We start from the raw sequence: 26,182 nt of genomic DNA on the forward strand, positions 1-26,182 counted from the left end.
AAGAGAAGAGAGAGGAAGCTGCAAAATTGCCGGCAGGAGTGGTCCGTGACCGCTCTGAGCCAGCAGAGATCGGCGGTCGAACAGAACAGGCAAGTAGTGAGCAACTGCCTGCCTGTTAGTTCTTAGCCCAATACGCAAAAGTAATAAAAGTTCTAAACAACCACTTTAAGAATTTCCTTGCTCGGGAACCTAGGATTCACACATCCATGCTTGCATGGACTGGACACGGGTCTTTTGACCTATCTTGATATCCTCATAGTTATATATGGGGCTGCCGAGATAGAGTCAGGAGACTCATGACTGGTCTATGCATCATGATCTGTACTCAGACCGCAGAACAGAGATGCGTGAATCTGGGTTAAAGTTGATATATAAATGAGTTTTGGAACAGTTTTTAATAATATGGAATTTTTTTACTAACTTCTTAATGATTATGTTTCCTTAAATTATTATTATTATTATTATTATATATTATTATAGCGCCATTCATTCCATGGCACTTTACATGTGAGCTCCCATTGTTCATTGGAGTTCTATTGACATTTCCTCATTTCTCATTTCTTGACATGATGTAAGAAAGTTTTTCCTAGGGTGTGCTTTCAGTGTGATACACGTAGGATGACATACAGTACCACTTCATCGGTAGCAGCTATGTTGACCGCTTTGGGGTTTATGATCTTGCTGAATTTGGCAGCCTGGCCCTTCCTGAGAAAATGGTTAATAAGTTCTTTTGGATTCAAAGCTATAGTAAATCAGAGGCTGGTTTAGGTCTGTGGCCTTAAGGATACGCACAATAGGCTAATGATGTCAGCCTTCTGCAAACGGCTTGGTCATGCACCTACATCCCATCCCCAAATCTGTTTAGAGTTGTCCACTTTTCCAAGTATGGTAGTATTATTTATTCACTATGTGGTGGTTATATGTGTTCTCAGCCTGCGAGTAATATTTGGACATGATATAGTATTGGTATTGGAAACGTTAGTCTTGGTATAATTGGGTTTTGGATAGTAGCAGTGTTGTATAATAGGAACAGTCAAAATTTTTGTATAGTGATCGGAGGTGTTATTTTTAAAGGGTCTGGTCTGAGGTTTTAAAAATGTGGGCTTTGTCCTAGCGACTTAATTAGGGCAAAATATTAGTGCTCGGTGTAGTCTAGCGAGAGTTGATTTTATGCAAGTGTCTTTGTCTTATCTTCTGCATGAAGCTGGTATTTTTTTTGTTGTTCAAGAAGGAAGCCTATAAAAAAGTTAAGTATAGGGCCAGGCATTACTTACTACATCCCTGCATAACTTGTTTTTACACCTTCACAACCATGGTTTTAAATAGTTTCAATGCGCCTAAAATTAGAAATGAGGGATCTTTGCAAATAATCTTAATTAAAAATGTCCTATTCTTTAGTACAGACTATTTGCAGGCAAATATGTTTCCATAGTAACAGACCACAAACAAACTTCATGTAGTCTGAACCTGCAATCATATCCCACTCCACCTGTTCTGTACTTCTTACCAACTCCCATTGAGTAGGTTAGCAAAAAGTAGAGGGCAGCCAAATGGCAACATAACTGCGGAATCCATTTGTTTGAAGTTAGTAACCATGGTGACACATATTTCGTCATTGAGGCTGTAAACACAAACTCTTTGAAAATGATTTCTTTTATATGATTTTGAGTAAATGACTTTACATGACTGAGAAAAAATATATATTTTTTCTACATTTTTCTATGGTCGATGCTTATACAGGAGTATATGTCGGAGTATATGTCAGACAATGCCGAGAAGCTGAAATGAATGTGAACAGAGCTTTACCTGGGACTTTAGCTTGCTCATTCATTTGCTAAATTACCACATTTTTAAATAGAACACAAAATCAGAAAATGCAAATACAATACAAATACGGTACATGGGGTTAATGCATTAAGCTTGAAATACGTGTGTTACTTGCAAAGAGACAGCAGTCTGTATACTTTAATGATGTAGTTCATAATACTTTCTTGGAAAAGCCTGGCCGCCCTTTCTGTGTAAAATTAGAACCCACTATAAATTATCTGCGTTTAAGCCAGAAGCATCCAAACACGTGGATGACCTGAGTTCCTAGAAAACAATTGCATTAGTGCTTCTGTGAATGGCATTGTTGGTAATTGACATGTTAACAAACTCCATAGAGCATCATTAATAATGATTTTTCTGTTTAACACCTGCTAGATTATCTGTAAGAGTAGGCATAATGAAAGTTTAGCATCACATGTCTGCCGGTTACTTGTGGAGTAAACCTACTAATCTCATCTAAGAAATTGTATGACACATGAAAGCATATTTGTTGGCATAATCCAAGTGCCAGTTGTCTTATTGGAGACTACTATCTTATAATTAATCTATTTATTTCACTGTTTGATGTGAGAGATTAGATGATCCCAAGACAGAACATGTAAAAATGACAGCTTTTTGTCTTTACACATACAGCATACAAATGTATAATAAATTATGTATAAAATGGGAAGGGAAAAGATGTGAATGGAAAATAAAATGTAACATTTATTATTATCATTATTATTATTAATTTATATAGCGCCATTGATTCCATGGCGCTGTACATAAGAAGGGGTTACATACAAAATACAGATATCACTTACAGTAAACAAACTAACAATGATAGACTGGTACAGAGGGAAGAGGACCCTGCCCTTGCGGGCTTACATTCTACAGGAATGGGGCAGAGACAGTAGGTTGGGGGGTTGCAGTAGCTCCCGTGTTGTTAGTTGAGGTGGCAGCAAGCAAGGTCATGGCCGGCTGTAAGCTTGTTTGAAGAGATGGGTTTTCAGGTTCCGTCTGAAGGATCCAGGTGTGGTGGATAATCGGACGTGTTGAGGCACAGAATTCCATAGGATGGGGGATATTCAGGAGAAATCTTGGAGGCGATTGCTTGAGGAACGAATAAGTATGGAGAAGAGAAGAAGGTCTTGGGAGGACCAGAGGTTACATGAGGGAATATATCGGGAGATTAGTTCAGAGATGTACGGAGGAGAGAGGTTATGGATGGCTTTGTAGGTCAGTGTTAGTAGTTTGAACTGGATACGCTGGGGGAATGGGAGCCAATGAAGGGATTTGCAAAGGGGGTAGCAGAGGAATAGCGAGGCAAGAGATGAACAAGTCATGCAGCAGAGTTGAGGATGGACTGGAGGGGTGCGAGAGTGTTAGCAGGTAGGCCACAGAGGAGGATGTTGCAATAGTCGAGGCGGGAGATGATGAGAGCATGCACAAGCAGTTTAGTAGATTGACGGTTGAGGAAAGCACGGATTCTGGAAATATTTTTGAGCTGGAGGCGACAGAAGGTGGCGAGAGCTTGGATGTGGGGTTTGAAGGACAGGGCAGAGTCAAGGGTTACTCCGAGGCAGCGGATTGTTGGTACAATGGAAAGAGTAATGTCATTTATTGTGATAGAAGATCAGGTGGGAAAGATATGCGAGATGGGGCAAAGATAATAAGTTCAGCTTTGTCCACATTGAGCTTGAGGTAGCGGGAGGAGAAGAAGGAGGATATGGCTGCTAGACATGCTAGAATTCTGGACAGCCGAGAGGTGACATCTGGGCCAGAGAGGTAGATCTGGGTGTCATCAGCGTACAGATGGTACTGGAAGCCATGGGATTTTATGAGCTGTCCCAGGCCAAGGGTATAGATTGAGAAGAGTAGGGGGTCCTAGGACAGAGCCTTGAGGGACTCCAACAGAGATGGGGTGGGGTGAGGAGGTAGAGTGGGAGTGGGAGACGCTAAATGTGCGGTTAGAAAGGTATGAGGAGATCCAGGATAGGGCAAGGTCTTTGACGCCAAAGGAAGAGAGGATCTGTAGTAGGAGGCGATTGTCAACTGTATCGAAAGCAGAGGACAGGTCAAGATGAAGGAGTACAGAGAATTGTCTGTTAGCTTTGGCTGTAAGTAAGTCATTGGTGATTTTGGTAAGGGCAGTTTCGGTGGAATGGTTGGGGCGGAAGCCGGATTGTCGGTTGTCGAAGAGAGAGAGTTAGATGAAAAGTGGGAGGAAAGTTCAGCGTGAACGTGTTGCTGAAGGAATTTGGAGGCAAATAGGAGCAGCGATATGGGGCTATAGCTGGACAAGGTGGTTGGGTCGAGGGATGGCTTTTTGAGGATGAGCGTGATTGTGGCATGTTTGAAGGCAGCGGGGAAAGTACCAGAAGATAGTGATAGGTTGAAGAGATGGGTTAGGGATGGGATGAGTGTGGGGGTGAGGTTGGGGAGGAGGTGGGATGGGATGGAGTCAAGTGCACATGTGGTGAGGTGTGATTTGGAGCGGAGATGAGTAAGGTCTCTTTCCGTGATTTTGGGAAGGGAGGTTATGGGGGTAGGGAAATGCTGTGGAAAACAAAGGGGTTGTGGTGGTCGGACAGTAAAGACTTGCCATGTTTGGTCAATCTTGTTTTTGAAGTGTGTGGCAAACTCCTCAGCAGAGATGACGGAGGTTTATTGAAAATTTGTCTTAAAATGAAAACATTAAGACAGGCAGTGTCAGACTATACGAATTGGATCAGGTGCAGAACATAGCTCATATTTATATGAGCAATCTATGTCCATTGTTTAATAGAAAACTGGCAATGAATTTTCATTGGGCTAATTTAGGTGTATAATATACAGCCACAACACAATAAATAAGGCACTGGGTTAGGCATTTCCACCAATACTTCTTTCCACCTTACTACGGACCGGGTTTTGTGGTTCACTATTTGATAGATGGTGACCCTGTATGCATTTATTAATGCACGTTTTGCACAAATGTATTCATTTTAACAGCAATTTTCAATAAATGTTACATTTTATTTTCCATTCACATCTTTTCCTCTTTTCCCTTCCCATTTTATACTTGATGTAATGGTGGTGTACACCAGTGAATGGCAGTCTAATGAGATATGATCTCTATTTCTAGGTATAATAAATTATAAATTCAACAGGGATCTGAGACTAAGTCAGGTCTGCCTCAAGTAGCAAATACTGCTTCCTTAGCTTTCCCAAAAGCTTTTAACGGTAGCACTTGAGAGAGTGCCATATTCATTGGAATGTGTGACTGAAGACTGGTAAGAAATGTACCCGCTATTAGCACGACACATTGGTAATGACACCAGTGGCTTGCAGTGTAAAGGAGATGAAGCTAAAATATTCCAGTCTACTCTGTCGTAAAGCAGATGGGGTGATGAGTGCTGAAAAATTACTCACTTAAAGGGAATCTGTCACCCGGTTTTGCTACCTCATCTGAGAGCAGCATAATATAGGGCAAGAGAGCCTGAATCCAACAATGTATCACATAGTTTACTGAGTGCAGCAGTTGTGATACAATCAGTGTTCTTAGATACAGCATGAAGCAGAGCTGAGAAGGCTAACCCCGCCCACACTAGGCTATGTATGTACATTATCTATAGACAGTGAGCTGCTTATCACAGGAGGGGGCGGAGTCAGACTAGGTGTCACGCACTGCTGTTGCTGCGGTAGTCTGGGCACTGATAATCACCAGGTGATAAAACATTTATCGAAAGTAAACAAGAGCACACAGCCTAACATGTGATACATCGTTGAAATCTATGTTTTAACCCCTACCTCATGCTGTACTCAAATTACATAGCAATAACCTGCTGACAGATTCTCTTTAACTAACAATGTTACTGACCTATTATCTTCTCAATGTTTTTGAAATTTCTGCAATCATCACAAGCAACCAATAGCATTCTGTATAGTTAATACAAAACTGCACCATAGTGTAATAATTCACAAGACCAAAAGCAGAAGAGCCATCATCATAAAATAAAAAAATCCTCTGACTAAGAGGCCATTCACATTGCATTTTGTTGTGTGTTACATCAAAATACCTGAAAAACGAGATTCATACAGAACTCCTGATGGATACATAGAGTACAATGAATAAAACAGAGTTAAAATTGACTTTTTCTGGTGGTATCCATCTTTTCAGACCAGCACAAGAACGTAGTAGATGTATGATTCCCGTTCAAATAAGCATTACATTCTTTCCTATGACTCAGTAATAATTTAGAATATTTGATAATCTGACCCCTGTGTGGCATTCCAGCACTCACAAAAACTCATGTATAGGAAGTGAAAATTTACATAATCACCTTGGTTAAAATAGCAATATTGTTGCTAGAAACCTGCAGTGATTATATTATTAGAAATGCAGTGGTGGTAGGTGTCTGTCATTAGTACAACCCCTGACAAAAATTATGGAATCACCGGGTTCAGAGGATGTTCATTCAGTTGTTGAATGTTGTTGAAAAAAAGCAGATCACAGACATGGACACAAAACTAAAGTCATTTCAAATGGCAACTTTAGGGCTTTAAGAAACACTAAAAGAAATCAAGATTAAAAATGTGGTACTCAGTAAGGGTAATTTTTTTCAGACCAAGCAGAGGGAAAAAATTATGGAATCACTCAATTCTGAGGAAAAAATATGGAATCATGAAAAACAAACACACAAAAGAACACTCCAATACATCACTAGTATTTTGTTGCACCACCTCAGAGCTTGCAGTCTCTGAGGCATGGACAAAACAGTACAAACAGTACTCTTCATCAATCTGGCTCCAACTTTCTCTGATTGCTGTTGCCAGATCAGCTTTGCAGGTTGGAGCCTTGTCATGGACCATTTTCTTCAACTTCCACCAAGATTTTCAATTGGATTGAGATCCGGACTATTTGAAGGCCATGACATTGACCTTATGTGTCTTCTTTCAAGGAATGTTTTCACAGTTTTTGCTCTGTGGCAGGATGCATTATTATCTTGAAAAATGATGTCATCATCCCCAAACATCCTTGCAATTGATGTGATAAGAAAACTGTCCAAAATATCAATGTAAACTTGGGTATTTATTGAAGATGTAATGACAGCCATCTCACCAGTGCCTTTACCTGACATGCAGCCCCATATCATCAATGACTGTGGAAATTTGCATGTTCTCGTCATGCAGTCATCTTTATAAATCTCATTGGAACAGCACCAAACAAAAGTTCCAGCATCATCACCTTGCCCAATGCAGATTCGTGATTCATCACTGAATATGGCTTTCATCCAGTCATCCACAGTCCATGATTGCTTTTCCTTAGCCCATTGTAACCTTGTTTTTTTTGTTTAGGTGTTAATGATGGCTTTTGTTTAGCTTTTCTGTATGTAAATCCCATTTCCTTTAGGCGGTTTCTTACAGTTCGGTCACAGACATTGATTCCTGTTTCCTCCCATTCGTTCCTCATTTGTTTTGTTGTGCATTTACTGTTTTGGAGACATATTGCTTTAAGTTTCCGATCTTGACGCTTTGATGTCTTCCTTGGTCTACCAGTATGTTTCCTTTAGCAACCTTCCCATGTTGTTAGTATTTGGTCCAGATTTTAGACACAGCTGACTGTGAACAACCAACATCTTTTGTAACATTGCGTGATGATTTACCTTCTTTTAAGAGTTTGATAATCCTCTCCTTTGTTTCAATTGACATCTCTGATGTTGGAGCCATGATTCATGTCAGTCCACTTGGTGCAACAGCTCTCCAAAGTGTGATCACTGCTTTTTATATGTAGACTAACCAGCAGATCTAATTTGATGCAGGTGTTAGTTTTGGAAATTAAAATTTACAGGGTGATTCCATAATTTTTTCCTCAGAATTGAGTGATTTCATAATTTTTTCCCTCTGCTTGGTCTGAAAAAAATTACCCTTACTGAGTACCACATTTTTAATCTTGATTTCTTTTAGTGTTTCTTAAAGCCATAAAGTTGCCATTTGAAATGACTTTAGTTTTGTGCCATGTCTGTGATCTGCTTTTTTTCAACAACATTAAACAACTGAATGAACATCCTCCGAGTCCGGTGATTCCATAATTTTTGCCAGGGGTTGTAGGACTTTATTAGGGCAGTAGTTCTATACAAGCTTGTACCACCTTGCCAAGCAGCCTCCTGTAAAGAGGTATGAGTAAAGCAAAGCGAGATAGTCAGGCAAGTCTGCGAAGAAAAGCATGTGTCTGGGATCCTAGACTATATTTTGCTTTATATTGGTAGATTAATTAAAGTGGTTTTCTCACGAACGAAAGTTAATTTTAATCAATAGATCTTGGAATAATAATGAGCTCCACAATTGGATGTGTTTAAATAAAATGTTCCTGTGCTGAGATAATCTTATAAATGTTCCCCTGCTGTGTACTGTGTAATGGCTGTGTCTGACGGTACAGGAACATGGTCTGATCATACCACATCTGCTGGGCAGGGGAGGAAGAAAAAGAGAGTATACAGACATTACAGAAGGATCACAGCTGATTCTTTTTCTGAGGTAAAACATTTCCCTGCCTGTATTTAAACAATGTTTTACTTCAAAGAAAGAATTAGCTGTGATCACATGCTGTCCTGTCTGTATACACTCTTTATCTTCCTCCCCTGCCCAGGAGATATGGTATGATCAGACCATGTTCTGTACGGTCAGGCACAGCCATTAGCAGTACATAGTAGGGGCACATTTATAAGATTATCTCAGCACAGGAACATTTTATTTAACACATCCAATTGTGGAACTTATTATCATTCCAAGATCTATTGATTAAAAAGAACTTTTATTTGTGGGAAAACCCCTTTAAAACGTTGGTGTGAACAGAACTACTAATGCTGTCTGAGTAGAGAAGGCTTCCTAATTCTAGTTCTAGTGAGGTCTCTTGTTGGTTTGGGGGTTTCCTGACCTGAAAAAGTTTGTAAATCAAAGATTTTAGGATTGGTAGTAGCAATCTGGGAGGAAGTGTTCAGTTAAATTGCAAAAACTGTGGTTCTATAACATTACTGATGAAGATCCTGTCAGTAGCACCAAGACTGATTGAATAACAGAGCAGAATTACCTGATAGAAGCTGTAGTGTAGGTGACTTCTGTTCCTATTGGTTCCGATTGAAGATAAATCCTTTTTATGCAGTTCCCTAATCATTTCCAAAATGTACTTTATAACCAGAGGAAGTATTTAAATATCTGATGTGTTTCCTGATACCAATTCCTTTTTTGTATCTATGCAGTGGCCTCTTAGTATGCAGGGGATGATCTTTTGTTTTCCGTCTTCTTGTCAATCTCATTTATATATATCACCTTCAACCCTGCACGTAAGATGAGCTAGTCTTTGCATGCTTAAAACTGTGGCTGGCTGGAAACTTGACAGATACTTCAAGGTTGAAGAAGAAAGAATACACATGGCAAGTAGAACTATGATTGACAAGCATCTTACGAATGTGAATTAAACATCATGCTGATAACACTTGAAAACATCACCTTAGGGAATACATGTCAAACTCTGGCCCGTGGGTGAAATCTGTCCCGCAGGGTGGTTTTATTTGGTCTTCAACACCAGAACCACCATCCCTATGTGGGGCCATTATTCCGTATGGAGGACTATGTGGGGTCATTATTCTGTATGGAGGACTTTGTGAGGCCATTATTCTGTATGGAGGACTATGTGAGGCCCATTATACTGTATGGAGGACTATGTGAGGCCCATTATACTGTATGGAGGACTATGTGGGGCCATTATTCTGTATGGAGAACTTTGTGAGGCCATTATTCTGTATGGAGGACTATGTGAGGCCCATTATACTGTATGGAGGACTATGTGAGGCCCATTATACTGTATGGAGGACTATGTGGGGCCATTATTCTGTATGGAGAACTTTGTGGAGCCCATTATACTGTATGGAGGACTATGTGAGGCCCATTATACTGTATGGAGGACTATGTGGGGCCATTATTCTGTATGGAGGACTATGTGAGGCCCATTATACTGTATGGAGGACTATGTGGGGCCATTATTCTGTATGGAGGACTATGTGAGGCCCATTATACTGTATGGAGGACTATGTGGGGCCATTATTCTGTATGGAGGACTACGTGAGGCCATGTATACTGTATGGAGGACTCTGTGGGGCTTTGTATACTGTATGGAGGACTATGTGGGGCCAATATTCTGCATGGAGGACTTTGTGGGGACATTATTCTGTATGGAGGACTTTGTGGGGCCATTATTCTGTATGAAGGACTTTGTGGGGCCATTATTCTGTATGGAGGACTTTGTGACGACTTTGTTCAAGTTTTTCATTTTGGCCCTCTATGTATTTGAGTTTGACATCCCTGTCTTAGGGCAAAAAAATGGGTCAGATTCAACAAGGTGTTTTTGCCAGAATACTGGCACAAAAAACATGAAATGTCACAACTGAAAGACTTTTGTATCATTTTTAGGGCAGTCCTTACCAGCTCTGCACACTTTTAGAAAAGTGTTTGGAACTGGGGTGGTACAGGGGGTGACAAAGCACGCCCCACTAATTTATGATAATCTATGCCACTAAAGTTGCATAAATTATACAAAATATGTACTTCAGAACATGATTGGAAAAACATTTCTGGTAGTGGTGCATGGCAGCTGAAGGATGTGCCAAATTCATTAAGAGGCACATTAAATTCATTAAGTGGCGCGTCTTACTGAAACGCAGTTCCTTAAGACTTGCATATAAAATGCCAAGTTTGATGAATCGGGCCCTACATATCTAAATAAGTCTCTTGCTAGCATCCTGGATTTACAATTTTTATTTTCTTATAAAACCATCTTTCACTAAAGAGCACTATATTCTGATTGGGCAACATTTAGAGGGGCAATGGAAACTTTCATTATAACAGTAGTTAGAAACAGTCCCCACTGATAGCTCTTGAAATAAGGAAAATGGTATACATTAGGGAAGACAACTCCAGCCTACATGACCTACAAGAGCTGTTGACAGTTCTGATCAAGCCAGAATGCAGAGCCGCTATGTAAGAGCTGCTTGCGATCTAGCATATTCAAATCATCCATATGTGAATGGCCATTAGGCTAAACTACATTTCTTCTGCAGTTGTCAATGATAGAAGAAAGGCTTCTCCTTAGCTAAATTGGCTTTTTTTGCTTGGGGTGGAGAGAGTCAGATCTAAGAGACAATTTCTTCATTGAAGACTATAGCATACTTCCTTGAGGAAGTTCTACCAAGATTTAGGCTTTATGTAAAATGAGAGGTACACTCTTAAAAACCTGGTCAATGAGAAATAGTAAGTAAACAATAGACATAGACAAATGGTATAAGGAAACAGATCTATATTAGTCAATGCCAGTGTTGGGGAAGCATGATCTCTCAGTGGTTAGCACTGACAACTAGGAGCAAAGGATTCTTTGCTCTGAATACAATCATGGGCAACATCTGAATCTCCAGGTATTCAAGTTTCATTCGCATTCCAAGAGCTTATAAAAGTTGGCCCAATTTTTTTATTTCAGAGACACGGACATTAGATTGTGAGTCTGACAAGGCACAATTGTTGGAGTGAGTGGTGATGAACTGCTAACCTTTCTATTCATTATAGTGGGTTTGCTTAAAGAGTAACCGTCATAATGGTTTTTATTTCATAAATCAATAGTACTCATGAAAAAAATAAGAAACTTTCTAATATATCAGAGAAATCTGCTTCTTTCGACTCTTCGACTGAAATTACATTTTCAATATTCTCAATTCACGGGTAAAATCTAAGCATCTGTATTCAGTGAAGACACATTTTCCCATTCCTGAGGTAGGAGATGGAGGTTTATGCTTATAAAGTTCTATGGAAAGAGGAGGAGGGAGAAGCTCGAGACAGAAAGAGACATTTTACTGCAAGTTCTCCTGAAACAACCGTTACACTTTAAGGCCTCCTTCTCATGTCCTGGTAATTCCTGTACAGGAAAAAACAGTAATGGTGAGATCCGTGGTTCGTGTCCGTGTGCCATCCGTGTGTATTTATGTGATGTCCATGTGGCTTATATGTGACATCCATGTGTCCATACAGTACAGACCAAAAGTTTGGACACACCTCATTTAAAGATTTTTCTGTATTTTCATGACTATGAAAATTGTACATTCACACTGAAGGCATCAAAACTATGAACTAACACATGTGGAATTATATAGTTAACAAAAAAGTGTGAAACAACTGAAAATATGTCTTATATTCTAGGTTCTTCAAAGTAGCCACCTTTTGCTTTGATGACTGCTTCGCACACTCTTGGCATTCTCTTAACAACAGCTCACAGCTGTTTTATTAGCCTTTACTGGCTAGATTACAGGGGGACCCCTGAAAAAAATTGACGTATGGGTCCCCTTATGAATTCTAACCATCAAAGGCTAAACAGACAGCTGCGGGCTAATACTAATATCCAGGGAAGGGCCATGGATACTGGCCCCCTCCAAGGTTAATAACATCAGCCTCAGAAATGTCGCTTCAATAAAATGCGCCTCGCTTCTTTCCACTTGCCCTTATGCGGTGGAAAGGGGTAATAGGGTTGGACTTCTTGTCAGCCTTGTATTGGCAACTGACATGAAGGCCAGGGGTTAGTAATGGAGAGGCGTCTATAAGAAGCCCCCATTACTAACCCCATAGTAAATGTTTGGAAAAAAACACACAGCCTGAATACAATCCTTAATTTGAAATAAAAGTCAACACCCTGTTTTACACATTTATTTAAAAATTAAAAACAGTTATATTCACCTTAACATGTAATCCATTGAAGCCAATGTCACCTGTAAAAAAAAAAAAAAAGCAAATTTATACTCACCTTAACACCTATTCCAATGAAGCCATTGTCCCCTGTAAAAAAGCAAAAATATAAAAGAACCATATTCCTCACATGTCTGAAGTGGAAAGAATCCATACTGTCCCACACCGTAATCCACCTGTGCGACATGTGCTCTTCAGCATAAATGGTGGCATGATGCGACCGTTCATGCTGAAAAGCATGGGAGAATGAGCTGCGCTGAGTGGGCCCATGAACTGCGGTCACCTCAGTGAGATCTCCACTAGCACAGTGAGAAAAATTCTCACGGTGTTGTGCTGAGCTCAGTGAGTTCACCGTGAGAATTTTTTTTACCATCATGCCATTGTCATCCGTGTGCCATCAGTGTGCACGTGTGCAACACGCATTTTGTCTGTGCTGCGCAAAAAAACTGACATGTCTGCAGGTTTTTCACATGGACACATGGTCCGTGTGAAAAACCTGACATGTGCACACACCCATTAAATACAATGGGTGTGCGTATGTCCATACGGACATTCAAAACGGATGTGTGAAGGGGGCTAAGTCCGAAGTTTCTAGTCACAAGAAGTCCAACCGCATCAGATTTTTTGCGACTTGCTTGATTCAGTACCTTCAGGGTCACAATGCAACTGCATTTACTTGTATTGCGATGCAGCAGCGACACCTAGCAAATTTTTGTCACGCAAATGGCACTGCCAAACTCATTGTGTAGCACTGACCTAAGTGTTATTTTTATAAAATTGTATAATACATATGGTACAGTCTTATAAAATACACACACACCATTAGTTCAAAAATTAGTGTAAAACTAACAAATCCAAATTTATTTATTCTAAATCTGGAAAATAATTTAATCTCAGCAGAGGAAATCAAACCTAATGATGAAGTCCCTGAGAATGAGAAAGGTAAGTGGAGCCTGGTATGTGTTTTGGATAGACCGGTAGTATAGGATAGTAGTGGTATATTAGTTTGAATTTTGCACAATTCTTTTTATGCATGATGTCACAAAAGTTTTAGTGAATGTTCTGCATCCTTCATGCATTACCAGTTTTTTCTTTCACCTCTCATTTAAAACACAAAGAACTAGAGTAATTAAAGGGGTATTCCCATCTTAAACCTTTAAGCCATATTAATGCATGAATATGCACTAAAAGGTGACAGGGTCCTGTGACCCCTGTTTACCAACTCTGCTGTCCCCGCAAATTCCAATAAAGTTGTGGAAGCACATGCAAAAGACTTGGAGACAAGATACCCTTTTAATGTTTTTCTATTTTGACCTGCTAGATTCAAAAAAAGCATGTAAAAAATGCATGATTTTTTCTCTTGACTCATATACTGATATCATCCAGTGGCATTTGGCAAATGTAACAGCAGCCTAAGGACAAAATCACATGCGATATGAACAGACTACACTGTGTGCACAATTATTGGGCCATTTGTATTTTTGATGAATAATTTTATTATTGAACAACTACAGTGCTGTATTTCAGACCAAAAGGTTAATAGACCTGTATATTTAAAAACGTAAAAGTGAGATTTTGTCTTTCTTAGGATAATATCTAAGTGTGCATAATTAGTGGGTAACCATTAGGTTATGGGCACACGTTAAGTAAATGAATGCAGGAATTTCTGCAGCTCTTAGCAGGAAAAACGCAGCTGCAAAAACACGCGTTTTTGGTGCCATGTCATTATTCCTTCATCTTTAAGGCCTTTACTGGCTAGCCAAACAGTGGAGAACTTTGAAGCATGCGAGGGATCATTGTCATGATAAAAATCATGGTTTTCTTGAAAGATACAGACTTTGTTTCCCGAACCACTGCTTGAAGAAAGTGTCTGCAAAATCTGGCAGTAGGTTTGGGAGTTAATTTTAAGTCTTTCTACAATAAAAAAAGGTTCAACTTGCTCATCTTTAATAATACCAGTACATATCAGTACCCCACCTTCAATTTACTGGCGTCTGAGTCAAAGTGGAGATCTGTACCCATTACTGATCCAGCCATGGATCCATCTATCTGGTCCATCAAGACTCACAATCATCTCATCAGCCCATAAAACCTTTGTGAAATCTGTCTTCAGATAGTTCTTTGCTCAGTCTTGTTTCAGTTGTGTCTTGTTCAGTGTTATTTGGGTTTCCGCCTCCCTTACCTTGGCCATGTCTCTGAGCACTGAACACCTTGTACTTCTGGACCCTCGAGGTAGGTTGTAGTTCTGGAATATGAGACTTGTCCATGTCTCTGAGCACTGAACACCTTGTACTTCTGGGCCCTCGAGGTAGGTTGTAGTTCTGGAATATGAGACTTGGCCATGTCGCTGAGCACTGAACACCTTGTACTTCTGGGCCCTCCATGGAGGTTGTAGTTCTGGAATATGAGACTTGGCCATGTCTCTGAGCACTGAACACCTTGTACTTCTGGGCCCTCGAGGTAGGTTGTAGTTCTGGAATATGAGACTTGTCTATGTCTCTGAGGACTGAACATCTTATACTTCTGGGCCCTCCAGGGAGGTTGTAGTTCTGAAATATGAGACTTGGCCATGTCTCTGAGCACTGAACACCTTGTACTTCTGGGCCCTCCAGGGAGGTTATAGTTCTAGAATATGAGACTCTGCCATGTCTCTGAGCACTGAACATCTTGTACTTCTGGGCCCTCCAGGGAGGTTGTAGTTCTGGAATATGAGACTTGGCCATGTCTCTGAGCACTGAACACCTTATACTTCTGGGCCCTGCAGGGAGGTTGTAGTTCTGGAATATGAGACTTGTCTATGTCTCTGAGCACTGAACACCTTATACTTCTGGGCCCTCCAGGGAGGTTGTAGTTCTGGAATATGAGACTTGGCCATGTCTCAGAGCACTGAACACCTTATACTTCTGGGCCCTCCAGGGAGGTTGTAGTTCTGGAATATGAGACTTGTCTATGTCTCTGAGCACTGAACACATTATACTTCTGGGCCCTCCAGGGAGGTTGTAGTTCTGGAATATGAGACTTGGCCATGTCTCTGAGCACTGAACACCTTATACTTCTGGGCCCTGCAGGGAGGTTGTAGTTCTGGAATATGAGACTTGTCTATGTCTCTGAGCACTGAACACATTATACTTCTGGGCCCTCCAGGGAGGTTGTAGTTCTGGAATATGAGACTTGGCCATGTCTCTGTGCACTGAACACCTTGTACTTCTGGGCCCTCCAGGGAGGTTGTAGTTCTGGAATATGACAGCACTGGAGGATAATTGGTCTCTGGACATTACAAGTTTGATTGTTCTGAAATCTTTGGCAGTTAATGCACATTTTTTCTTTCTGAACACATTGTTTGCGACTCTGTTGACTATTTGCAACAAAATTTCAAGAGAGCTACATGCCTCTGTAAGACTTAATCATTTTTGAGATTTCAGAGTCAGTTAAATCTTTCTGGCCCATTTTGCCTGAGGAAAACAAGCTTCCTAATAATTCTGCACACCTTGATAAAAGGTGTTGATCTTCTTAGGCTGCACTATCCCTCAATACACAAATACACATCACCTGATCTGCTTCATCCAATAAGCATTCAAGTTTATACAGCTTGGAGTTGGAAAATCTGCATAAAATGATGAGCTGGACAATAATTGGGTCTAATAATTGTGATCTGGTCAATAATTGTGCACACAGTGTACTATCAATCACAAAATGTCTGTTTTAGAAATACTTGCATCCCTATTGAAATAACAGTTCTGGAGCATCGTTTCTCATAACTCTGCATTGTGCATCCCTAATGTGTAAAGTTTAAATATATCTTGTGAGGTTAATGTACACCCACTGGAGCTTGAAGGGAATCTGTCACCATTTTTTGTCACTTAATCTGAGAGCAACATAATGTAGGGCATAATACCATGATTCCAGTGATCTGTCACTTACTGTTTTTTTTGCTGTAGTTTTGATAAAATCATTGTTTTATCAGCAATAGGTTATCACTAGAGGACTAGTAAATCTGCAGCCACGTAGTCCTCCATATTCATGAGCTTTGTATAAACCCGCCCCCACTGATCGGCAGCCTTCTGCCTATGCACTGTGTACTCACAAATCTGTCAATCAGTGGTGTGGGTGGGGTTATACAGAGCTCAGCATTCAGAGAATTGCTAGATCTGCAACAGATAAAACAGTAATTATATCAAAACTACAACAATCAGCCCAGTAAGTGATACATCACTGGAATCAGTGTCTCTGCTCATACATCATGCTGCTCATAGATGGGGTAGCAAAAATTTGGTGACCGATCCCTTTAAAGGGTTACTTAAAGAATCATTTGTATAATCCCCAAAAAGGCACATTTATGTGGCCACAGTGATGACATAGCCACATCAAATCACAGCCACACAAAGAGGACAGTTTATCACTGCGGCCAAGCAAACAAGAAATTATGGTGCTGAAGAGGTGGGGGATTCAAACGGTATTTGGTATTTTTACTCATTAGTACATAATAAGAGGAGTCTTGTGTAGCAGAGCCGGGTAGGCAGAAGCCACATTGGACCCACCCAGGTGATTGTCCTTCTTATTCCCAGCTCTTTTCTAATCTATGGTTTCTCTGAAAAGCGTAAAACATGGATGCCCACACTAAGAGAGGCTGTCACTGTACATGCTGCCTGTGGTTTAGGCATGAATCACTGCACAGTCCTCCTCGGGTATGCCACATGTTATGAAATACACTGCATAAAATATTTTTGATGCATTTTTTCCATTTCACTTGAAGAACTGACATGCTTCAGTTTGAATAAAAAAAACTCCTTAATGGTTTAAATCCGCAAGTAAGAAATAAGCAGCATGTGCATGAGATTTCAGAAATCTCAATTCCTTTTCTGGTACTGTAAGACCTATTTTTTTTTATTCCCTTGAAAAATGTGCTGAAAAATCATGGCAAAAATGCAGCGTGTGAACAAGCCCTCATGTTAAAGTGTTACACTGGTAAACTATGAATCACCCATTTAAAAACAAGCAGCAGTGATTTAATTCATTTATATGAAAACTTACATTTTTTGTAACATAAAAATAATTATACTTCCTGCACAGAGCAAAGCAAACCTAATGATGCATCGCCTGAACAAGAGAAAGGTGAGTGGGCTATAGCTGGGGGACGCCTGTGTGCAGCAATGGCTTTACTTCCATACATCATTCTGAATATACTGTAGTAGTCATAGAGTCTGCAATGTCTGAACGTTCTGTATTTTTGCATGCATGACTATTAGTAGAAGAAATTCTAGTTTAATGTTTGTAAAACTTTGTTTTGCTACTTTGTTTCATCGCCTCAATTTTCATAATGAAGTTTCAGTATTACTTAAAGGGAAACTATCAGGTCCAAAAACGTTATTCACCTGCAGATAAAGGGTTAATCTGCCAGTAAATAGCATTAAAATGTTGCCTGGCAGCCAAACTGAAAGTGTCGGCTACAGAGAGAAAATGAACTTGTATCCGCTTGGGAGCCGCTTACTTTCAGACATAGGGGCGGTGCAGGGAGCGGTAATGGTCATTGCTCACTATACTGTGAGCGGCTGGAATCAATCCCCAGCACTTTCACATTTCTGCAGAGTTCAATCAAAGTGCCAGGGTTTCATTACAGCCGCGTACACAGTTTAGTGAGTGAGGGTACAAGCGACCAGACAATCAAAGTTTCCATTCCCCAAGGAGGGCTAAAAAATATTAGAAATAAATAGTTTTTAAAAACATGAAAAATAAAAACTTAAAACAGTTATGAAAATTTGAATGCCCCCCCCCCCCATTCATCAGTTAATAATAAAGACATTGTTTTAAAAAAGCTAAGCATGTTTGGTATCTAAATGTCCTTAAAAATCCATTACATCAAAATATAAAATTAATCAACCTGGACAGTAAATAACAAATCTCAGAATATGGCTACATAAACCAATTTTTTTCCCCACTGTAAAAAGAAATCCAAAAAACAATGGCTGAATCATGTTTTTTTTTTACAATTTTACTACACTTTGATTTTTTTTGCTGTTTTCAGGGGCGAACATATCATTGATGCAACCTGTGCGGCTGTACAAGGGGGCAAGAGGTAAGGGGGCCCATTTCTACCTCCAAAGCAGGTGCAATTTTGCATTTGTAGGAGCTCTTGGGCTGCAAAGGGGCCCTTTTCTCTCTGTGTCCTCCAGTGATTACATGGTATAATAAATAGTGTCATTCAAATCTCCAACTTGCCCCACAAAGTCCTTTTATGACTATGTTGACAGAAAAGTAAAAAAAAAAAAGTTAGGGCTTTTTGAAGAAAAAGAGGAAAAAAACAAAAGTGCGAAACCTAAAAAATGTTTGGTTATGACGGGGTTAAAGAACTTATCCATCAAATTGAAAAAAAAGGGCAATGTACATCATTAATTTAACTATTTAAATAAAAAAAAACTGTTTCAAGTTTAATTTTTACCGCTTTCAGCCTCTTTACTCATTCGTCTACAATTTTGGTCTCTTCGTTCCATGTGGGCGAGTAGCAGCTTGTACCACATGACCAGGAGGCAAAAGAGTTTCCCAGGACTGCATTGCAGTCATCTTCTGCTACCTCTTCATCTCCTGTCCTCCTCACTAATGAATAGCTAATGTTCTACCTATCTACCTATTTATCTACAGTGGCATGTAAAAGTTTGTGCACCACTGGTCAAGATTATTGTTAATACCTATATGAGACCTACAAGTCAAAGGCTCTCCTAAAGATCAATAAATATACCCTACGTAGCAAATTAGGAGCATACATCCAAGAATAAAATACAGTACATTTTATTGATGTTTTCATTACATTTTAAAATTTGATCAATAAAATTTACTGTATTTTATTCTTGGCTGTATGCTCCCAATTTGCTATGTAGGGTATATTCAAAATGATTGTTATTGTGAACAGTTAAGCAAGTTGAAGATGACATATATTTTTCATCTTTTACATTTTAAAAATTACAAAAAGAAAAATGGGCTGATGCAAATGTTTGGGCACCCTGCATGGTTAGTACCTAGTAGCACCCTCTTTTGAAAGTATCATAGCTTGTAAATGCTTTTTGTAGCCAGACAAAATCTTGTTTGAGGGATTTTTATCCATTCTTCTTTGGAAAATTCTTTCAGTTCTGTGAGATTCCTTGGTCATCTTGCATGCACTGCTATTTTGAGGTCTAGCCACAGCTTTTCAATGATGATCAGATCAGGGGACTGTGAGTGCCATTGTAAAACCTTCAGCTTGCGCCTTTTGAGGTAGTCTATTGTGGATTTTGACATGTGTTTAGGATCATTATCCATTTGTAGAAGCCATCTTCTTTTCAACTTCAGCTTTTTCACAGATGGTGTTATGTTTGCATCAAGAATTTGTAGAAATTTCATTGAATCCATTCTTCACTCTACCCATGAAATGTCCCCCATGCCTTTGGCTGCAACATAACCCCAAAGCACGATTGGTGTCCACCCCCATGCTTAATGGTTGGCGAGATGTCCTTTTCCTGAAATTCTGTGCCCTTTTATCTCCACACATACCATTGATCATTGTGGTCAAAGAGTTATTCTCATTGTGGTCAAAGAGTTATTCTTTAACCTCAACAGTCTACAGGACTTGTTTCCAAAATGCATCAGGCTTGTTTAGATGTTCTTTTGCATACTTCTGACGCTGAATTTTATGGTGAGGTCGCAGGAGAGGTTTTCTTCTGATGAATCTTCTATGAAGGCCATATTTTTGCAGTTGTCTCTGAACAGTAGAACAATGTACCACAACTCCACAGTCTGCTAAATCTTTCTAATGGTCTTTTGCAGTCAAGCGGGGGGGTTCTGATTTCCTTCTCTAGCAATCCTATGAGCAGCTCTCACTGAAATTTTGCTTGATCCTCCAGACCTTATCTTGACTTCCACTGTTCTTGTTAACCGCCATTTCTTACTTACATTTCAAACTCAGGAAAGGGCAACTTGAAAATGCTTTGCTATTTTCTTATAGCCTTCTCCTCTTTTGTGGGCCTCCACCATTTTCATTTTCAGAGTGCTAGGCACCTGCTTAGAAGAACCCATGGCTGCTGTTTTTTGGCACAAGGTTAGAGGAGGCTGGGTTTTTAGAAAGCTGGGAAATTTGCATCACCTGGCCTTTCCTGACAATGATAGTGAACAAGCCATAACCCTAACAGGCTAATTCATGTCTGAAACCTTGGTCAAAGTTATCTGAGCACACAAATCTCCAAAGGTGTCCAAACTTTTGCATCAGCCCATTTTCCTTTTTGTAATTTTTAAAATGAAAAAAAAAAAAGACTATATATTTCTTTAAAATACAAAGGAAAAGTGTCAGCTTTAACTTTAGGCCTTTTAGAGATCATTTCATCTTCAACTTGCTTAACTGTTTACAAGAACAGTAATTTTGACCAGGTGTCACGGGTGTATCAGAGGTGGAAGACAGTCGCCCTGCAGTTGGTTGCAGGAGATCTCTACATTTGGCATTACAGACATCTTCTTAGGCTGTCTCTAGAACCTAGTGGCTACCTCCCTCTGGTAATTAGCTCCCTGGCCTGGGTGTATATATACCTGGTGTGCCTTAGAGGGAGGTGCTGGCTATATTCATTTCTGCTTGTGAAGGTTTAGCAAGAGCAGTACTTCGTCCTCTCTGGAGCTTGAGGCCGAGTTCGCATTTGTCTGGATTCGTCTAAAGCTAAGCATTCTCCCCCTGTTTGTCTACCCTTGTGGTCTATAGAGTTTAGTGGAGATCGACTAGTGCTCATCTCCTCCAATCCCTAGCCTTAGCCATACGCCAGGGAAAGACAGGGCGAAGCACGTGTGCGGCGATTGCTGAAGAGGCAATATAGGGACGGTAGTTGAGACAAGGTGACACTACACCAGACTAGGAGATCTCCACTTCCCCCTTTCCCTAGAGTCTGGGCTCCCTTTCCCTCTTCCCTCTGTGTCGCACTAAGTCTTTCCAACACCTAGCGTGACATTAGGGGTGCCCAAACTTTTCCATGCCACTCTATCTATCTAGCATCTATCCATCCACCAAGTATAATCTTCCTCAAACTATCTATTGTCTACCTCATATCTACCTTTATGTCTGCCCCTATCTATCTCTCTCCTCTCGTCCTCGCTTGTCACATCTATCTCGCATGCGATAGTTCTCCATCTCCTCTCATTACCTCTTCTCTGTCAGATCACTACGCCACATGAGCAGTACTAATGTCAGTCAACCACTAAAGGTGGAACTATAACAAAGCCACGGCAGAAGGGTGAATATGTAATGTACTCACAAAACTGAACACTATTTTTGATGTCTAATGCATATACACTTCTATTCACGCACTCTGCTGAGTTTTGAACAATACTGTTTGTGCTGGGTTAGAACCTTTTCTAATGTTATAACTGTTGCCCTAGAACACTCTCATTTATCAAAAAAAGATTAAAAAAGCATCCATTAAATAATTTCAGGATAAAAAAAAATTTAATGTATTGTAAGATGGAAAATAATTTATTTTCCTGTGTAGAGCAAAGCAAACCTAATGATGCTGAGCCTGAAAAAGCAAAAGGTGAGTGGACTGTAGCTGTGGATGCCCGTGTAGACTAGTGCCTGCCTGATGTTACTTTTCCTGCATCACTATGTAGAACTACCATAGGGTTTGTATTCTCTGGATTTTTTGCATGTATGACTTAGTAGCTTATTGTAGTATTCACTCCTCTTAGATTATGTCATTGTGTGGCAATATTGATTGACTATGGATTTTTTTTCACATTATGGACAAGGGTTGTAGAACGTTGATATATGTTAATTACAGTCATTAAATATAAAATTGACTTCTTTATAACTACCGTAAATACAATGCTAAAGTCATTTTTGGCAGTAATTATACAAGACTGTTTGGTAGGTCTCTCAAGATGTGCAAATGAGATCATTGCAGGTTGTAACTGGGCTGAGTAAGCACCAGTTTTTTAGATTACGTTTGTATAGTTTTGGGTTTATATTTGGGGGTTGTTGTTTTTTTGGAAAGGAATCTTAGAAGAATGAACTTAAGTGTCCATGTTTCACAGTCAGTATATGGACAGCAGTATCCGGATTGATTGCTGGTCAACTGGAATCACAGACACATGAATTTGTTTTTATGGACAGGGTAAAAAAGTGCCATATTTTTATGAACTGTCCAGGAATTTATGGACAGGTGATAACCTTGCTAAAAGGGTTTATGTAATAGACTGTAACGGGTCTGGGAGGTGGAACCTCAGAGCAACTATACAGTCCTTGTAAGGAAGCGGGTGGCTCCCAGGGAAGACGGGCAGGTAGTCACGGCAAGTGACAGGGACAGTCTCTGGGTAGAAGGTCAGGAGGTCACGGCAAGTGACAGGGACAGTCTCTTGACAGTCGGATGGTCACGGCAAGTGACAGCAGGGTAAGAGTCTCTAGACAGGCAGGTGGTCACGGCAAGTGACAGCAGGGAAAGAGTCTCTAGATAGGCTAGCAGGCAGGTAGCAGGTGAGCGCTCCCGGGTGAGCGGGCAAGAGTCTCTGGACAGGCAGGTGGTCCCGGCAAGTGACGGCAGAGCCTCCAGGTAGGCTAGCAGGCTGGTAGCAGGTGAGCGCTCCCAGGTGAGCGGGCAAGAGTCTCTGGACAGGCAGGTGGTCACGGCAAGTGACGGCAGAGCCTCCAGGTAGGCTAGCAGGCAGGTAGCAGGTGAGCGCTCCCAGGTGAGCGGGCAAGAGTCTCTGGACAGGCAGGTGGTCACGGCAAGTGACGGCAGAGCCTCCAGGTAGGCTGGCAGGCAGGTAGCAGGTGAGCGCTCCCAGGTGAGTGGGCAAGAGTCTCTGGACAGGCAGGTGGTCACGGCAAGTGACGGCAGAGCCTCCAGGTAGGCTAGCAGGCAGGTAGCAGGTGAGTGCTCCCAAGTGAGCGGGTGGGCAGATCCATAGACAGACTGACAGGTGTTGGAAGGCAGACTGTCGGACCACAGGAATGCAAGCAGATAGACAGGAATCTGGTAGGTATCAAGCAGAGGTCTGGCAGGTAACTGGCAGGTATCTGGTAATGGAACCTGAGGGCTGAAGCAGAGTTGAAAGGCTTTGCAATAACATTGCTCGGGCACCTCCATTCTGGAGGAGGTGCCTTATATATGGTGAGGTCCTCCGGCCATTGGCCGGGGACTCCTTAGGACGGCGCGCGCGGCCCCTTTAAGAGAGGGGGAGCACGCGCGCGCCCTAAGCACGGAGGCCGGGAAGCAGCGCGCGCTGCCAGCAGAGCGGGAGGAAGCCACCGGGCACGGAGCGGAGAGGTGAGGGGAACGGCGTCCCTGTCTGGCAGGAGGCAGGGACGCCGACGCTACAGTACCCCCCCTTTAGGCCCCCCCTTTTTTAGGCCAGAGAGAAATTTATCAAGGATGAGAGGGGCATGGATGTTCTCCCGGGGCTCCCATGTTCTCTCCTCAGGGCCAAACCCCTTCCAATCCAATAGAAAAAAGGACATTCCTCTTACCCTTTTGGTGGCCAGAATGTTCTCTACCTCAAACTCGTTTTCAGCGGAAACCGGAGCAGGAGGCGTACCTGTAGACTTGGAAAAAGAGTTAAGTACCACGGGTTTGAGTAGAGATACATGGAAGGAGTTAGGAATCCGCAAATTGGCCGGGAGTGTCAATTTATAGGCCACCGGGTTGATTTGTTTGATAACTTCCAGTGGGCCGATGAACCGAGGCCCTAACTCGTAGGAAGGAATCTTGAGCCGGATATATTTGGACGAGAGCCAGACCTTATCTCCAGGACGGAATTGTGGTGGATCCAGACGTCTTTTGTCAGCCTGTTTTTTCATCCGCTCGGATGACTGAAGGAGTGCGGATCTGGTACTTTCCCAAATGGAGGAAAATTCGTTAACGAGAGATTCCGCAGCCGGATTGTCCACCGAGGTGGAGACGGGAAACGGGATCCGAGGATGCTGACCGAAGACTACAAAAAACGGGGATTTGGAGGAGGATTCACTCTCGTGATTATTGTAGGAAAATTCGGCCCACGGTAAAAGATCCACCCAGTCGGAATGGTGAGCATTAACAAAGTACCGGAGGAAACTGGTTAAAATTTGGTTGATCCGTTCTACTTGGCCATTGGACTGTGAGTGATAAGCAGAAGAAAAGTCCAAGGTGACCCCCAGCAGTTTACACATGGCTTGCCAAAAGCGAGAGGTGAACTGAACCCCTCGGTCGGATACGATGTGGAGAGAAAGACCATGAAGACGGAAAACATGATGGATAAAGTCTTTAGCTAACTCTGATGCAGACGGGAGACCCGGCAGGGGAATAAAGTGAGCCATTGTGGAAAAGCGGTCAGCGACCACCCATATGACTGTACAACCGGCAGAGACAGGGAGGTCCGTTATAAAGTCCATAGCTATATGCTGCCACGGGGCAGCAGGTACAGGAAGAAGAAGGAGACGGCCGGCTGGCAGATGTCTCGGAACCTTGTTGCGGGCGCAGGACACACAGGCTGAAACAAAGTCTATGACGTCCTTGTGCAGGGTAGGCCACCAGTAATGCCGGGTAATAAGCTGGAGGGTCTTTTTCTGACCAGCGTGGCCAGCTAGCTTGGACTAGTGTCCCCAGTGTAGAACCTTCTCACGATCAGGTACAGTTACGAACGTCTTACCGGGTGGAAGACGATTTAGGTTCACGGGGGCCACCAGCATTACTTTGGCGGGGTCGATGATGTGTTTAGGCTCCTCCTCAAGATCAGAGACCAAAAAGGATCGGGACAAGGCATCAGCTTTGATGTTTTTGTCAGCCGGGCGAAAATGAAGAATGAAATTAAAGCGGGCGAAGAACAAGGACCACCGGGCTTGGCGCGGGTTAAGTCTCTGGGCACTCTGGAGGTAAGCCAAGTTCTTGTGGTCCGTGTAAATTATTACCGGGTAAAGAGCCCCCTCGAGCAGGTAACACCACTCCTCCAGTGCCAGCTTAATGGCCAACAATTCTCGGTCTCCTATAGAATAATTGCGCTCAGAAGAGGAGAAGAGTTTGGAGAAGAAGCCGCAGGTTACCATTCTTCCGGAAGACGACTTCTGGGTAAGTACCGCTCCAGCTCCGGAGGAGGAAGCGTCGACTTCTAGGAAGAATTGTTTGTTGCCGTCCGGACGATGCAGCACAGGGGCTGAGGAAAAAGCTTGTTTTAAGGAAAGGAAGGCCTCCTCTGCTTCGGGCGGCCATTCTCTGGAATTAGCGCCCTTACGGGTGAGCGCAGAGATAGGGGCAGTCCGGGAAGAGAAGTGCGGAATGAAGAGGCGGTAGTAGTTGGCGAAGCCCAGGAACCGCTGAATAGCCTTCAACCCCTCTGGTCGGGGCCACTTCTGGATGGCAGACAGTTTCTCAGGATCCATTCGTCTGAGCGCTCCCAGGTGAGTGGGCAAGAGTCTCTGGACAGGCAGGTGGTCACGGCAGGTGACGGCAGAGCCTCCAGGTAGGCTAGCAGGCAGGTAGCAGGTGAGCGCTCCCAGGTGAGCGGGCAAGAGTCTCTGGACAGGCAGGTGGTCACGGCAAGTGACGGCAGAGCCTCCAGGTAGGCTAGCAGGCAGGTAGCAGGTGAGCGCTCCCAGGTGAGCGGGCGGGCAGATCCATAGACAGACTGACAGGTGTTGGAA

At 41.9% G+C, this 26,182-nt stretch overlaps 1 protein-coding gene across 31 annotated transcripts in view; it reads left to right on the forward strand.

Moving 5' to 3' along the window:
* MYBPC1 (myosin binding protein C1) overlaps positions 1-26,182 on the forward strand; it is a 140,949-nt gene that overhangs the window by 23,101 nt on the left and 91,666 nt on the right. For 8 of the 31 annotated variants that reach the window (XM_073651473.1, XM_073651479.1, XM_073651503.1 and 5 more), the window contains exons 4-7: positions 13,468-13,512; positions 17,641-17,682; positions 18,593-18,643; positions 22,065-22,106. The exons of 5 other annotated variants lie outside the window; for them this stretch is intronic. In XM_073651473.1, the coding sequence (XP_073507574.1) occupies positions 13,468-13,512; positions 17,641-17,682; positions 18,593-18,643; positions 22,065-22,106 (180 nt within the window). The remainder of the gene's footprint in view (positions 1-13,467; positions 13,513-17,640; positions 17,683-18,592; positions 18,644-22,064; positions 22,107-26,182) is intronic. 18 more of the 31 variants (XM_073651478.1, XM_073651483.1, XM_073651486.1 and 15 more) reach the window with 9 other exon arrangements.

Source organism: Phyllobates terribilis, unplaced genomic scaffold (assembly GCF_046119375.1).
Source record: "Phyllobates terribilis strain yellow unplaced genomic scaffold, ASM4611937v1 Scaffold_11__3_contigs__length_659146591, whole genome shotgun sequence".
Taxonomy (NCBI): Eukaryota; Metazoa; Chordata; class Amphibia; order Anura; family Dendrobatidae; genus Phyllobates; species Phyllobates terribilis.